General features: G+C 51.1%; 2 protein-coding genes across 22 annotated transcripts in view; both read left to right on the forward strand.

The window, feature by feature from the left end:
- The window catches only part of AFDN (afadin, adherens junction formation factor), a 137,473-nt gene extending 135,349 nt beyond the window's left edge, over nt 1–2,124 (forward strand). For all 19 annotated transcript variants that reach the window (XM_038526552.1, XM_038526556.1, XM_038526553.1 and 16 more), the window contains one exon: nt 179–2,124. In XM_038526552.1, coding sequence (XP_038382480.1) covers nt 179–332 — 154 coding nt within the window. In that variant the 3' untranslated portion in view covers nt 333–2,124. The remainder of the gene's footprint in view (nt 1–178) is intronic.
- A 2,353-nt stretch (nt 2,125–4,477) lies between these two features.
- KIF25 (kinesin family member 25) overlaps nt 4,478–14,299 on the forward strand; it is a 50,497-nt gene continuing 40,675 nt past the window's right edge. For all 3 annotated transcript variants that reach the window (XM_038526571.1, XM_038526573.1, XM_038526572.1), the window contains exons 1-2: nt 4,478–4,589; nt 13,050–13,115. In XM_038526571.1, the coding sequence (XP_038382499.1) occupies nt 4,518–4,589; nt 13,050–13,115 (138 nt within the window). In that variant the 5' untranslated portion in view covers nt 4,478–4,517. The remainder of the gene's footprint in view (nt 4,590–13,049; nt 13,116–14,299) is intronic.

A 14,299-nucleotide genomic window follows, 5' to 3' on the forward strand; every position in this document is an offset into this window, starting at 1 on the left:
AACATGCTGCCCTGTTTTCCTACATGCCTCTGAGTACAGCCCCAGTGATTGTTTTTATGGAGAGGGTTGTGGCAAATTAAGGAAATTGTACTTAATCACCCAATGTGTAAAGTTATCTAGTTGTTGACGGGTTATTTCCACGTTGACCGGTGATGTCTTGCATTTCCCTCTCCTGCAGCCACGAGGCAGATTTACCTGGGAGCTCTGGAGCCCCTGAAAACTTGACATTCAAAGAGCGCCAGCGTCTGTTCTCACAAGGTCAGGACGTGTCCAATAAAGTAAAAGCCTCTCGTAAATTAACAGAACTGGAAAACGAACTGAACACCAAGTGAGCCAAGGACGCGGTGCCCGTGCGCGCACACCCAGGGTCCCCTTGGCGTGGCTCTGGAGGGCGGGCCCGGACGCCACAGGGCTGAGTCACGGGAGCACTGCTTTGGAGCCGGCTGGGATCCCGGGATGGTCCCCTTCCAAGAATGTCTCTTGTCTCACCAAGAGATTATCATTTCTACAATGTAAAACACTGTCTAATTTCTTAATTATCTGACTCATGTGAAGATAAGTTTTTTGTTTTTTTAAAGTCTGAGTGGGCGAGGGGAGAACTGAGGGCAGGAGAGCAGAGTGAGAACACGTGTTCTCACCCCCACGTGTGGCGCTCTGTCATGGACGGCACTGCGGCCGTCGGGCGGGAACCGGCTGGCGCTGCCCAGACCTTGTTTGCACTATTGAGTAGCAGTGGCAGCGGCCTCCCGGGAGGGTGAGCTGTCCCCGTCCAGGAGAGAAGACGGGAGGCCGCGCCATGTGTCCCCGCTGGGTGGGCCCGAGGCAGCTCAGACTCACAGCCCGAAAGGGAGGTGTTGCCTGTCGGGACCGGCCCTCTCCTTCCTTCCACCAGGGACAGCCCTCCTGGTATAAATAGGTGATTTAAAAATAAAAATTCTCCAAGAAGAAAATTTTGAGGATTTAAGCTTAGGATATTTTATTTTTATAAATGCCAGATTATTGTTAGACTAATAAATCATTGGTGATTTTAAAGATGGCAATTAAGTTAGGAAGTCCGCTAAATCTTTCAGATATTCAAGGGAATCTATGAAAAGATATCTTTAGCTGGGCCGTGTTGATGTGAATAGAAAGAGAAGTATCTGAAAGGGATGGGAGGTTCGTAGTGACACTTGAGCACGACTGTTGCTCAGAGATTTTAAATTCGAGGAAGAAAGATTCACCTCCATGTGCTGTCTGAGAAGGAAGGTTCGGTGACACGTGGCATCTGTGACTTACAATGTCAGGGGCTTGTTTGGCAGTTCAAGCTATTTTTTTACACCGAATAGAGTTATTTAATTTTCATTTTGAGTCATTGGTGATCACTGTTGTTTCTTCAGCTGTGAATGCGTGGCTGATGCTGGGGAGATGGATCTCACTTCGTTTTATACTGTGTGCTGTGAAAGTGCTAAATTACTTTGTGATTATGAGCAAATTTTCTATTTGACAAAGCCCTGCTGTGGGATCTTGATGATTCTTATGTACCAGATTGTTCTCTTACAATATATATGTTAGAAAAATATGCACACTTTCAAATAGAAGAGGGAGAGGCTTTTTAGCCATAGAAATCACTTTAATAAGAGCTGTATGATAAATCGTTGAGCGAGTGTAAATATTTTTACGTCTATCAGGGTTCTCATTTGGAAGTGTGCTCTCACCATTCCCCTTGTTGAAGAGAGTAGAGTGGTTCTAAGTGTTTATGAAGGATGCGCGTGCTTGCTCCGGAGGTCCCAGGAAAAGCAGGCCCCTCCCAGATCACTCAAGAACACTGGCCGCCTTACGGGGACTGAACCCACACTTTCTTTCACGAAAAAGATGCAGATGATTTACTTTTGTGTTAATATATAGAAAAACGGTAAATACACGTAAGTACCTGCAAATACATGTAAATATTGATATACGGGGTGTCTGTGTGTGGTCGCAAGGCCTGTAAGCAGGTGGGTGGGGCCACCCTGGGGCCGTCGGGTCAAATGTGAACACGTGCTCTTCGTAACTGCGTCACTGTGGGGCCGTCACGACTGCTGTACTTGCCCGTTTCTACTGTACTTCATTTGCAATCTATTTTTAATAAACTTTGTATGTATTTAAGTGTGTCCACTGTTATTTTAGTTGGCCTCCCATCACCTTCCCCTGTGCGCTCACCTGTGGGACCTCTCCGCACTGCCCCACGGCCCCCCCCCCCGCCTGCGAATGCTGCAGCCACTCTGGTCGTGTTGTCCCACGCACAGCTCCCCAGCCTCGCTCTCACCACCTGCCCGACAGGTCAGCCGACCTGCTGCCTCACACTCACATGCCACCTTCAGCACCTCTCGATTCTTGAACACACCCTGTAACTAGTAGATGGTGTGGACTGGCCTGAGGTGGCTCATGGGAGGGCGCCGCAGCGGGGCCAGGTGCTCGCTGTTCCTGGAAGGGCCTCTCCCAGCCCCGTTGTCAGCCTTCCTGTGTGGCCCTGGAGCGGACATGCTGGGCATTTCTACAAGGTCTGTCCTGAGGGAGGGACTGTCTTAAGGGCTGCAGATGCTGGGGGAGAATGTTGGGGTGGGACCAGCTGCTGCCATGCTGGAGTGATGGCATTTGCCATCTGCCATCTGTGGGAGGACAGAGACAGGACCGTATTCACATGGACTCAGGACTCAGGTTGTCTCCAGGAGCACTGCTGTGCGGCCTCACATGGGGGTGATGAGGCTTTCACTGCAAACTGTCCCAGCCGGTGCCACTGGAAATGGATTTCTGCTGCTCTATCGCATGGGAGATTGCTGGGGGCTGTAGAGAGGATCCTAAGCTCCAGCCTCGAAACAGCGCCTGACCTGGTTGCCCAGAGATCGGGACCCCAGTGGAGATCGGGAGGGGCCACTTCGCCAACAGCCAGCCCAGCACCCCACGTGGGAAGCCAGCGTTAGAGACTGGCAGTGGGAGCAGCCACAGCCTGGCCTCCGCACCCGAGTGTCACCTGCACCAGGGTCCCACGGGAAGGGAGACGCTGGGGGACAGGTTCCGGTGCACAGCCACTCTCCAGTTTATTCAGTCACGGCACCCCAGAAGATGTGCGTGCAGCTCCCTGGTGGGACATGCAAGGCCATTCCTCACAATTTATTTCACAAATAGAACTCATGAGCACCTGCTGTTTCGGGTCAGTGGGGACGCTGGTTCCAAGTGTCCCACAGGTGCAGGAAAGCAGGTCCCCTGCTACGGAAATGTTTTGTAGACGGCAGGTGCACAGGGTGCCCATTCTAACTCCTGGTGGGGCCCCTGATGACAGGAGGGGCTGTTGCAGGCAGAGGAGACCCCCGGCCGATGAGAGTGTTCCCCGCAGGGGCTCAGGAGCCCGGGGCCAGGCCGGGAGGCGGCAGCACCAGGGAGGAGGGCCGTGCACTCGGAAAGCACATTCCCAGGCTTCGCGTGGCTCTGGGGGGGGGGGCGGCTTGGTGGCGTGGGGAGCGAGCACAGCGGGGAGCCTCACAGGACAGAGACCACCTGGGTCTGTTGCTAACTAGCAGCTGCCTCATCCCTTGGAGCCGCCTGCCCCCCAGGAGAGCCAGGGTGTCGCGCAGGGAAGTAAATTTCATATATTCTATTTAGCCCAAATGTTAGAAAAGCGTCCTGTCCATACGCCATCAGCACAGAAACGAGCTCATGAGGCAGCTGGTTCTGTCGTGGGAAGCCTCCAGAACCAGGGTGTGGCCAGAATCAGCCTCAGGGAGGGCTGGTTGCTGCCCGCAGCCTCGGCCTGTACCCACTGTGGTGGAGGCGCCGGTTCTGATGAAAGTGCCAGGCTGTGTCCCCGGAATTGGCCTTGAGAGCTGTGTGGGGCGGGTGCCGTGGCCACAGGGACACAGGGTGGGAGAAGGGACCGCCACACCTGGCCACCACAGCCGAGCAGGCCGCCTGTCCTGGTGCCAGGCCCCAGGGGCTCTCCTCTAGGACCGGGAGCACTGTAGCGTGCACGCGTGCACCTGTCACACGGGGCTGTGTGTGCATCACTCCGTGCAGGAGCCCCGGGGCAGGCCCTACCCTGGTGCCTGGCCTCCACCCATCCCCATGGCGCTGTTTGCTGTGGACCCCGACCCCGTGGCCCGTCTTGGTCACTCCTCAGGTGTGGGCAGCCCCTTCCGGGGAGGCCCTGTGGGGAGAGGGTGCCGATTGCCTGCCCGCTCTGTGCCTCCATCCAGGAGCAGCTGCGGACCTGAGTCCCTGCACAGATGACCCCTCTCCGCAGGCCTTCCTACGCCCGGGAAGCCGTGGTCATTTGGCAGATGCAGAAATGAAGGGACAGGAGTCCAGTCCTCGGCACCACCCAGACAGGCTTGTAATTATGCGAGGTTTGGGACACCCACAGTATTTAGGAAATAGGCTTCAGACGTGGCCGCCCCTCCCCCGCCCCGCCTGCCCCGCCCCACCCTCCCCGGTCACCGTGGAAACCGCGGGGGGGGGGCCAACGCCCACCCACGAGGAGCGGTCCTCGGAGGGTCGGCCTGGCGATGCCCGCGCAGGCCGGGCGCTGGGGGCGCTTCTCGGAGCACCAGGCCCGGCAGCTGCAGCGCCAGGTGCAGGTGAGCAGGTGCAGGTGGACGCAGCTGCAGCCACACCTGCAGCCCCACCCACCTGGGGCCCACCACCACCTCCCGCCTCAGCCTTGGGGGCGTGGCCAGCGTGGGAGGGTTGGAGTGATGGTACCCCATGGCCTCATGGGGCAGAGGCCCTGCCACCTTCCACCTTCAGCTCTGTAGGGTGCGAGGCCCTAGTCCGTTACCCGTCTTGACCCCACCCCATCCCCACCCCCACCTGAGGCCTCACTGCCCCTCCCCTGGGGCACCTGTGTCATCCGCCCAGCACTTACTGAACGTTTACTATTTTCCGCGTTAAACGCAGAATACAGTGGTTAAGCAACCTCACATCCCATCCTTCTGTCCCCTGCTCTTGTGCAGTATACCCTTGAATAAGGAATCAGTAGTCACAAAACAAAATGCAAACCGTGACAGGGGCCCCATGGTCATGCTGCAGAGGGGAGCCAGTCTCATTAGGGTTTCTAGTGCAACCCTGGCTAAATGGGAGAGTGGGGGACCCTCCTGTGTGTGGGGTGGAGCTGAGCTCTGCTGAGATGGGAGGGTGCCATCTGGCACGGGTTGTCGGGTAAGGACAGAAGGGCCTTATCATGGTGTGTGGCGGGCGGGGCTGGCACCAGAGAAACTGGCAGGGCGCCCGAGACACAGCAACTGGTTGAGGCTGAGGGGTGGGAGGAGGGCAGCCTGTGCAGGGTCAAGCAGCCAAGGGCATTTGTCTTTATCCTGAGGGCCAGGAAGAACTATTGAAGAGATTTTTAGGAGAGGGAAGACACAGATCCTTATGTTGAAAATGTCACTCACTCATAGCAAGTAGTGCTTAGGCGGGCAAGCATGAAGATGTAGGATCGAGTTGGAAGTCGCAGGGCAGGACTTCTGGGATTGCAAGACCAGGACCTCTGTGAACCTGCTCCCAAGCAAAGCAAGCACATCTGGTGAATACCAGAAAAATGGTTTAAAGCCCCTGGAAACTGCCCTAATGGCAGCCATTAAATGAAGAAACATATATTCAAGAAATCTGCTAAAAATCTCTGTAAGAACAGTGAGAGTCTGTGGCTCCTTCCATCCCACTACCCAAGCTCAGTGACAGAAGGTCCACTCTGGACTTGTGTGGCCAAGAAGATGGGCCTACCCCTCTCCTCAGCTCTCGACTTAGGGTCACCATCTCACCAGTTGGCACAGACCACCAGCACACAGTTGAAGAGGCTAAATTACTAGTGAGTGGGGTGAAGCTTTGGGGGTTCATAGGGTTCCCCACTCATGACAGAGGCCTTACCCCAGAGCAGAGGCCAAGAGTACTGGGATCCCCACCGCCCTTCCCCAGCTCAGTTCCATCAGCACAGAGGACCTGAGGCCACAGCCCCACCCAGTGCCCTGAGTGGTGATTTTTATTTCTGGAGATTCAGCCCAGGGGGAGAGGCTGACCATAAGAAGAGAGAGCTCTGAAGCTCTTCCCAGAGGAACAGACTTTATCTGAAACACACTGTGGGGAAGTTCAGAAACAAGAGCTCTTCTTAATTAATAGGACATACTAGCTGGTGTGGGCACCATAACAGATCAGGTGGTTTAAACCACAGAAATACATTGTTCTCAGTTCTGGAGACTGGAGATCTGGGACCAAGGTGTAGCCCCAGCCCTTGGCTTGTGTGTGGCTGCCTTCTTGTGGTGCGCTCATGTGCTCTTTCCTCTGTATGCAGACATCTCTGGAGCACCTTCTGCATGCTAATCTCTTCTTCTAAGGACACTAGTCAGATTGGATTGGAGCCCTCTCTAATGGCTTCATCTTAACTAAATCACACCTTTAATGGCCATGTCTCCCAATATGGTCACATTCTGAGGTCCTGGACAGGGGACTTCAACAAGTGAATTTGGGGGGATATGGCCCATAATGAGCAGCAAGCCAATAGGCCACCTAGTTTACTCCAGGCTTAGAAGAGTCTGGGGTTAGGACAAATTTCAAAGACCAACTTCCAGAAGTACCCCTCTCCCAGTGTAATTGGACCAGGCCGAGAGAACAGTATGCACCAAGCAACTATTGAAAACAGTAAGACAATTCAATAATTAGTGGAATGGTTGTGATGCCAAGGGACACAGGGTTAACAGATCAGGGAAAGAGGTTAACAAGAGCCCCACTTCAAAAAAAATAAAATAAAATAAAAAAAGATTCCCCACTTCAGCTGCCATCTCCCAGGGCCTGTGCACGTGCCCACAGCTGTGTCCTTCCTGCCGAGGGGAAAGAGACTTCCCTGGAAGAGTCGAGCTCAGTCACTCAACAAAGCACACAAACAGCAACAAAAACAAACTGCAGGTGGAGGAAAGGCCCCACTCTCTAGAGTTTATACAATATATTTCCTCAAACATCCAGTTTTCAACAAAAAATGATTAAGAGATGAAAGAAACAGTAAAATGAGACTTCTCCACTGCAGGGAAACAGGAACAGGAGCTGCCCATGAGAAAACCTGATGTTGGAATTAATAAGTCAAAGCAGTCAGTATTAATATGTTCAAAGGACTAAAGGAACCTGCATTATAGAAGTGAAGGAAAATATAATTTCTCATCAGATAGAAAATATCAGAGGAGTGATAGAAATTATTTTCTTTTAGTTATAATCCAAGAGTTGAAAATAACTGAAATGAAAACATTCTCTAGAGGATTCAAGACTAGATTTGAATGCACAAAAAAGGAATCAGCAAACAGATTGGTAGAAATTATGCAATTAAAAGAGAAATGAGGGCAGCCCTGGTGATGCAGCAGTTTAGCGCTGCCTGCAACCCAGGGTGTGATCCTGGAGACCCGGATCGAGTCCCACATCAGGCTCCCTGCATGGAGCCTGCTTCTCCCTCTGCCTGTGTCTCTGCCTCTCTCTCTCTGTGTGTGTCTCTCATGAATAAATAAATAAAATATTTTTAAAAAGAGAGAGAAATGAATAGAACCTCTGGAAAAGGTGTGAAACCAAAAGCGTGCCAGCATATACATCTTGGAAGTATCAGGAAGAGAGAGCAAGAGAGCAGGAAAAACATTCAAAGAAATAATTGCTCACATTCCCCAAATTTGTTAAAATTTGGTAAACATAAAAGAAGCTTAATGAACTCCAGTTAGAATAAATACAAAGAGACCCACACCCCCTGCACTGCAGTAAAAATAAAGAGAAGAAGTAGGGAGAGAATCTTTAGCCATGTCAGTCCATGATGGCTGTGAGCAGACTCGCATCAGCCGGAGTTGAGGTCAGGGCACTGGGAGACATGTTCAGAGTGCTGAAAGAGGAAAATCCTGCCAACCACAAATCTTACATCAAGCCAAACTATCTTATAGAAACAAAGGCAAAAGAGAAGCATTTCTGGGCACCTGGGTGGCTCTGTTGTTGAGCGTCTTCCTTTGGCTCAGGTCGTGATCCCAGAGTCCTGGGATCAAGTCCCACATCGGGCTCCCTGCAGGGAGCCTGCTTCTCCCTCTGCTTCTGTCTCTGCCTCTCTCTCTGTGTCTCTCATGAATAAATAAATACAATCTTAAAAAAAGAAAAAAGAAAAAAAAGACTCCAAATAAACAAAATCGGAGAAAATGTGTTGCTAGCAGGCCTATCTTGTAAGAAATGCTAAAGGAAGTCCCTCAGGCTGAAAGCAAGTGCCCCCCCACAGAAACACAAATCCACAAAGAACTCCAATAAAGACAGTCATGTAATTATACAGGACAAAGTAAAGGTGTATTTTTCTTCTTTTTTTCCTTCACTGATTTAAAAGGCAACTGTGTTAAACAATAACGTATAACTGTGTTGTTGGAACTATAACAGGAATATATTTCACAAAAGTAACACAAAGGACATGGATAGGGGCAAAGTTTTGTTGGAGTAAGGCAATGACACCAGATGGTAGCTTGAATGCACAGGACCAAGTGAAGAGAAGTCAAAATGGTGAAGGAGGCCAGCAAAGCAAACCCTACAAATATATACTTGCTGTCCCTTCTCCCCTCAGCTTCTTTAACGAACATGCAATGAGGTAAAGTAGCAATGATCACGGTGCACTGTTGCATCTGTAATATACATGGATGTGATGGGTACTAACACAACAGATAGAGCAATAGATTGTAGTTACAACAGGAGCATTTCTGGATCTCACTAGAACCTGACTGTAAATGTGAAGTAGACTGTTCAGGTTCAAGGTACAGATGAGCCCTTGAGCAACCACTAAGAAAATTATTCAAAAACTAGTAGAAAATGTCATCAAAGAAATTAAGATTTCACACCAGAAAATATCCACCTATTGCAAAAGAAGGCAGGAAATGAGGAACCAATGGGATGCGAGGCACATAGAAAACAAAATGAAATGTCGGGCATAAACCCACATCAGTGACATTCATTATGAATGGACACACCATCACTCCAAAGGTAGCTACTGTCACACTGGGTAAGAAGCAACACCTACCTGCATGCTGTCTGCTGACAGGGGACCTGCTTTAGATTCAGAGATATGGACAGGTTGTAAGCAGAAGGGTGGAGGAAGACACATCATGCTACTGTCAGCGACACACAAGCTGAGCGATTGTGCTAACACGAGACAAAATCGACTTTGGGATGAAAACAATGTTACTGCAGATAAAGAGGGACATTTGATCATGACATAAATGTCAATCCATCAAAAGATGGGACAGTTCTGGGATGCCTGGGTGGCTCAGCGGTTTAGTGCCTGTCTTCCTGGGGTATGATCCTGGAGGAGTCCCAGGATTGAGACCTGCATGGAGCTCCTTGCATGGAGTCTGCTTCTCCCTCTGTCTGTGTCTCTCATGAATAAATAAAAAAATCCTAAAAAAAAAAAAAAAAGAAGAAGATGGGACAATTCTATGTGCAGCTAAGAACATGGCCCCCAAATTGGTAGAATTGAAGAGAAAAAAAAGGCAATTCAAAGATGATAGTGGCAGATGTGCACCCTCCCCTCTCAGTAATGGACCGACAGTCTGGACAGAGGACCAGCAGGGAGATGGACAACTTGAATGACAGTACTGACCCAACCTGACAGGCAGATGTGCACAAAATCCCAGTCCATGCAGCAGGAGGACATACTCTTCTCATGTATGCGTTGTGCACCCTCCCAGTTGGACAATGTACTGGCTGCAGAGGAAGCCTGAACACATTAAAAGGTAAAGAGCATATAAAGTATGTTCTCTGGTAACCATAGAGGGATGCTAGAAGTTAATAATAAAAATAATTTTGGGAAATTCACAAATAGGTGAAAATTAAACAAGACAGTCCTAAATAACCAGTGAGTGAAAGGAGAAATCACAAAGGTGGTCAGGGAATATTTTGAGAGGAATGAAAATGAAGATGCCACATAGCCAAGTTTACAGGATGCAGCTAAAGCCGCACCTGAGAGCATTCGTAGCCATAGATTCCTATGTAAACAAGAAGATAGCTCTCAGACCAACGACCTCAAATTCCGCTTCAAGACACTGGCTGAAGCACAGAAGCGAGACGGTAAAGGCAGCAGAAGGAAGGTGCAACAGAGACGAGAGCAGAAATAAGAGCACCAGAGCCTGAAAAACTATACAGAAAACCTACAGGACCAGAAGTGGGCCCTGTGCAAAGATGAACAACGCTGATGACCCTTGGTTTGACTAATAAAATTAATAGGATCAAGAATAGAAGGGATGGCATTAGTACCCACTTGCAGAAATGAAGTGAACAATGCTGACAACTTAACCTAGACGAGATGCTCCGACTCCTGCAAACACAGATCACCAGAACCGACTCAAGAAGAAGTGGGAGACATGAACACAGCTGCAGTGCGCTGGGGCTACCTGAGGAATCAGAGATCTCACAGAGAAAAGCCCAAGCCCAGATGGCTTCGCTGGGGAGTTGTACCAAATAGTTAGAGAGGAATTAATACCCATCCTTCACAAACTATTTGGAAAAATAGAAAGGATGAAACTCTTCCCATTCCATGAGGCCAGTATGGCCCTGATCCCAAAACCACATGAAAACCTCACAAAAAAACTCAAGCAGTCTTGCTTTGAATATAAATGTAAGAATCTTAAAAAAAAAAAAAATACAGGCAAACTGACTCCAACAGGATATAAAAAGGATTATAACCATGATCAAGTGGGAGTCATCCCCAAATGGTCTAGCATTCCAAAGTCAGAAGAAAGGACAAGCCCATGATCGTTTCAATAGATCTAGAAAATGCTTTTGACAAAATTTAGCTCCCTCTCATGATAAAAACACTCAGCTACCTAGGAACAAACGGCAACTTCTCGACCTGACTTTATCAGGACGTTCATGAAACCCCCCAGCTGACACATGGTGGAAGGAGGAAGATGAACAGATCTGCTCTCACCACTTCCATTCACCCTCTTCCTGGACGTGGTCGTCAGCGTGGTTAGGCGAGACCACGGAAGTAAAGGTATTTATATCACAAAGGAGGAAGACAATATCCATTTGCAGATGACATGATTTCATATATAGGAAATCCCAAGGAATCCACCAAAAAACACTATTAGCCCTAGTAAGTGATTTCAGCAAGGTTGAAGGATGCAAGATCCAGGTGCAAAAATCTATTGTATTTCTACATCATAGCAGTGAAAAAGAAACAAAAATGAAATTAAGAAATAATTCCATTTACAATATCGTCAAAGATAATAAAACGCTTTGGAGGGAGTTTAACCAAGGAGTGCATGACTTGCACATTGAAAATGACGGTCAGCAGTCGCCCTCAGGGCCATGCAGATCAAATCGCAAGGACACGCCACTTCCCACCCACTCGGATGGCTGCCACCAGAGAGGTAGCCACTGGGTATTGGCAAGCGTGCGGCCAGCGTGGAATCACCAGGCACTGCAGGTGGGACGGGCTGGCAGGTCCTCCGGTGCTAACCAGAGGTGCCGCACGCACTTCCTCCTAGATTCACACCCGGGCAGAGGGAAGTGTGTCCCACCAAGACTCGTTCAGGAACGTCACAGCCGCCCTCCTCACAATGACCGAAACCTGGAAATGGCCCGAACGTCTTCCACCTGATGAGTGGAGAATTACACGGGGCACAGCTGTTACAATCAAATAGTCCCGGGAGATAAATGAAGTGCTGGCAGGCGCTGCCACACGCTTCAGCCGTGGGAACCGGGTGCCATGGGAAGGAAGCTGCTCAAAGGGGATTCCGTATCCTATGTGCATAGAGTCAGGAGGTTAATGCTTTCCTAGAGCTGGGTTGGGGGTAGTCAGGGGTGCCGGCCACGGGGTGGGTGTCCTTTCAGGGTGATGGAATAGTAGACGAATTTCGGTGATGCTGGAACAACTGTGAGTGTCCTCAAGCCTCTGGCCTGTGCAGTGTGGGCGGGCGAGTTGCACCTCTGTGAACCACAGCCCCAGAAAGCCGCAGGCAGGGGCGGCATCAGCTCCTGCAGCTGCCTGGGTACAAAGGGGTCACATCTTAGTGGATGCCAAAGTGGACTTTTGTGGAAATATTCGGTGTTTCTTTAAAAAAAAAAAAAAGAGGTAAAATTGTCTGAACATGGTAGCAGAAAGCCTAGATACCCAGATTTCTGATTTTATAACCAAAGAGATTGCCCTTAAAGTGATCATAGTTTTCTAAGAGGCAGCAGGCTTGGGGAGGGACTCTGCACAGACAGGATGGCCCCTGAGCCGCCGTCCTGCAGCCCCATGCTTTCCTGTCCACCGAGGCTTCCAGCTGCTGGCTCTCAGCGTTTACTGTAAATAGCTCATATTTAAACTCCTCTGCTGCAGACAAAACTCCCTTCTTCCTTGTTGTCCCTCCTCCTAGAACCCCATCCTCCCAAGTCTCACCTTCTCTCTGTGCCCCTGAACTCACCAAACTCCTTCCTGCCTCAGGGCCCTTGCACGAGCTTTATCCTTTGCTCTGGGTTTCCTCGCTGGCCCTTCCAGCCCTCCTCCCCCTCGGGTGGCCGCTCTGTCTCTGAACCCACATCACTGTTTTAGCCGTGGTGTCACTCCCCCGGCTCACTTACGATGATGGGAACCCCACACCTCATGGGTTCGCAGCGGTGTCCACAGCACCCAGACAAGTGCCTGGCACGTGACAGATTGCTGACACACAGCTTTTGAATATGAGTTAATGCAAGGAAAGAAATGCTGGTTTTGATGAGCAGAGTCCTTAAGGGAGTGTGTTCCAGGCCTTCACTTGCACGGGGGTCACCCGGCACTAGCTTACATGCAGACTCCGGTAGATTTGGGGTGGGGCCTTTTCGGGCAACTGGATTGGGGTATAGTTTACGTCCCATAGTGAGGGATTCTGCGACCACACTTGGAGCACGGGTCATAGCCTCGGGGCAGAGGGCGCCTCTCCACGTGGCAAGTGGCCCCGACGCCAGCCGACCACCCCCCCCACCCCGCAGATCTTTGCTGATGTGGGTGCTCGCTTCCTTCTGAGGGTGGAATGCTTACTGATGAATATCAATTACATTGATAATTTCCCATTTTGGGTCTTTGGTTGTAGGCCAAAGAAGAGCGGATAGTTGAACTGGAGATGGAGAATGCTGTCCTTCACCTGAGACTGGCACAGGTAGCGCTCCCGCGCGTCGGGCAGGTGGAGCCGCAGCCACTCGGGGCTGCGGCCGTGCTGGTCCTTGGGCCGTCCCGGGCCTCTCTCTTTGCCCATCCAGTGATGTGGCAGGGACCCGTCCTCCTATCCCGCACAAGGTTCAGTCCCTGCGCCCACGAGCGTTTAGTCATAATAAATACTAATGTCACTGAATATTAATTTGTTACTAATGAGTAATAAATTCATGAGGTTCCTGCACTTTTCAAAACAGCTGTATCGAGGTCTACCTTACTGGCCATGCCTTCCCCCAGCTGACGTGTGCCAGCGAGTATTCAGTCCACCCGTGGTTGCCCCGCCGTCGTGACACCCCCTTCACCCACACCCCAAAGACCCTCATGCCCCCCGCCACTTCCAGATCAATTCTGGCAAACCTGGCACAGACGTTTGTGCATCCGAGGCAACTGCCTGCAGATGTGTTGTCACACTGGAAGGGGAGGGAGCATCGTGTGTTCCACTCCCACCCGCCGGCCCCTGCTGCCCTCGGGCTGAACAGCAGCCCCAGGGGCCCCGGGTGGGCCCCACATTGCCACGGCAGTCCTGGCAGGAGAAGAAGGCCTCGTGGAGACAGCAGGGGCCGTCTGCAGACGCACAGCCGTAGCCACGGTGGGGGCGCCGCGGCGGCCACGGGAGCAGGAGAGGCGGGCAGGCTCTGCCCGGGAGCCTGTGCCCTGGCGCCACTGCCCACACCTGCATCCCGGACGCTGGCCTCCGGGACCATGAGCGGACGCACCTCTATTGTCCTAAGTTCCTCGGGGGGTGGTCATTTGTTACAGAGGCAAGTCTGGAAACCTAGTGCACTTGTGAGTTCCCTATCCTTAAATTACCACCTGTTCAGACTTCTCCTTAGGGCCTCACGGCAGGACCGAGCCTTCCAACTCCCGACGCTCCTTGAATAACCCTCCCAAGGTTCACCTGCACCCAAGTTAGTTGCATTCAATTGTAGACGAACGTAGGGCTATTTGCACTGTTTCCTAAATCAAGTATTAACGTGTTTGTGGACATTGCTGGCGCTTCTGGCCACAGCTACGCACGTGGACTGTCACCAACAGCAAGCGGGCGGCCTGTGAGCCGGGGCCCTGGAGAGCCACATCTCCCCAGCTGCGCACCACAGCCTTCCTGGGCAGCCAGAACCTTCCCACGGAGCT

Source organism: Canis lupus, chromosome 1 (assembly GCF_011100685.1).
Source record: "Canis lupus familiaris isolate Mischka breed German Shepherd chromosome 1, alternate assembly UU_Cfam_GSD_1.0, whole genome shotgun sequence".
Classification (NCBI taxonomy): domain Eukaryota; kingdom Metazoa; phylum Chordata; class Mammalia; order Carnivora; family Canidae; genus Canis; species Canis lupus.